This window comes from Tupaia chinensis, unplaced genomic scaffold, assembly GCF_000334495.1.
Source record: "Tupaia chinensis unplaced genomic scaffold, TupChi_1.0 Scaffold000201_2, whole genome shotgun sequence".
In the NCBI taxonomy this organism is placed as follows: domain Eukaryota; kingdom Metazoa; phylum Chordata; class Mammalia; order Scandentia; family Tupaiidae; genus Tupaia; species Tupaia belangeri.
Window position 1 is genome coordinate 507106 of NW_006159677.1, and position 588 is coordinate 507693.

Below are 588 nucleotides of genomic sequence, written 5' to 3' on the forward strand. Positions count from 1 at the left end.
AAAACAAATGTCCACGAAGGCCAGGTTGGCCAGGAAGAAGTACATGGGCGTGTGGAGACGGGCGTCCGTGCCGATGGCCAGGATGATGAGCAGGTTCCCCAGCCCAGTCACCAAGTACATGCTCATGAAAACAACGAAAAGCAGCTGCTGCTGTTTGGGGTCCTCTGAGAATCCCAAGAGCAAGAACTCGGAGACCTGGGTGAGGTTCACTTCTTCCATGGTCACCGTTCTGGACCGATCAGAAAGACATCAGTGTTCAGACAAGGGCTATAAAATGAATATGTCGGGACCAGCAGTTAGCGTAATGGCTATGTCACTGGACTCCTGTGTAGATTAATGCAGTTCGAGTCTTGGACCGGGTGGCTTAAACTCATGCCTGGTGCATGTGCGTGCATGCCCAAGATCCCGAGAGGAGAATGGAGGAGAAGGGATTGCGGCGTGGCCATCCCCCCAGGGAAGGGGGTGATTTCTCACTTTCTTTCTCACTGTCTCTCTCTGACATGCACACATGTCCTATGCCTAAAAAAATTAATTAATGTTTATTTAATTATTTATTTTTAAAAGTTTTGGGTATTGGGCATGTGTGCT

General features: G+C 49.0%; 1 protein-coding gene across 1 annotated transcript in view; it reads right to left on the reverse strand.

Annotated features, from left to right (window-relative positions):
• Window positions 1-236, reverse strand: part of LOC102490435 (olfactory receptor 1361-like) — an 854-nt gene extending 618 nt beyond the window's left edge. The window contains exon 1 of the mRNA XM_027771322.1: window positions 1-236. This exon is cut by the window's left edge and continues 618 nt beyond it. Coding sequence (XP_027627123.1) covers window positions 1-219 — 219 coding nt within the window. The 5' untranslated portion in view covers window positions 220-236.
• Window positions 237-588: the final 352 nt, after the last annotated feature.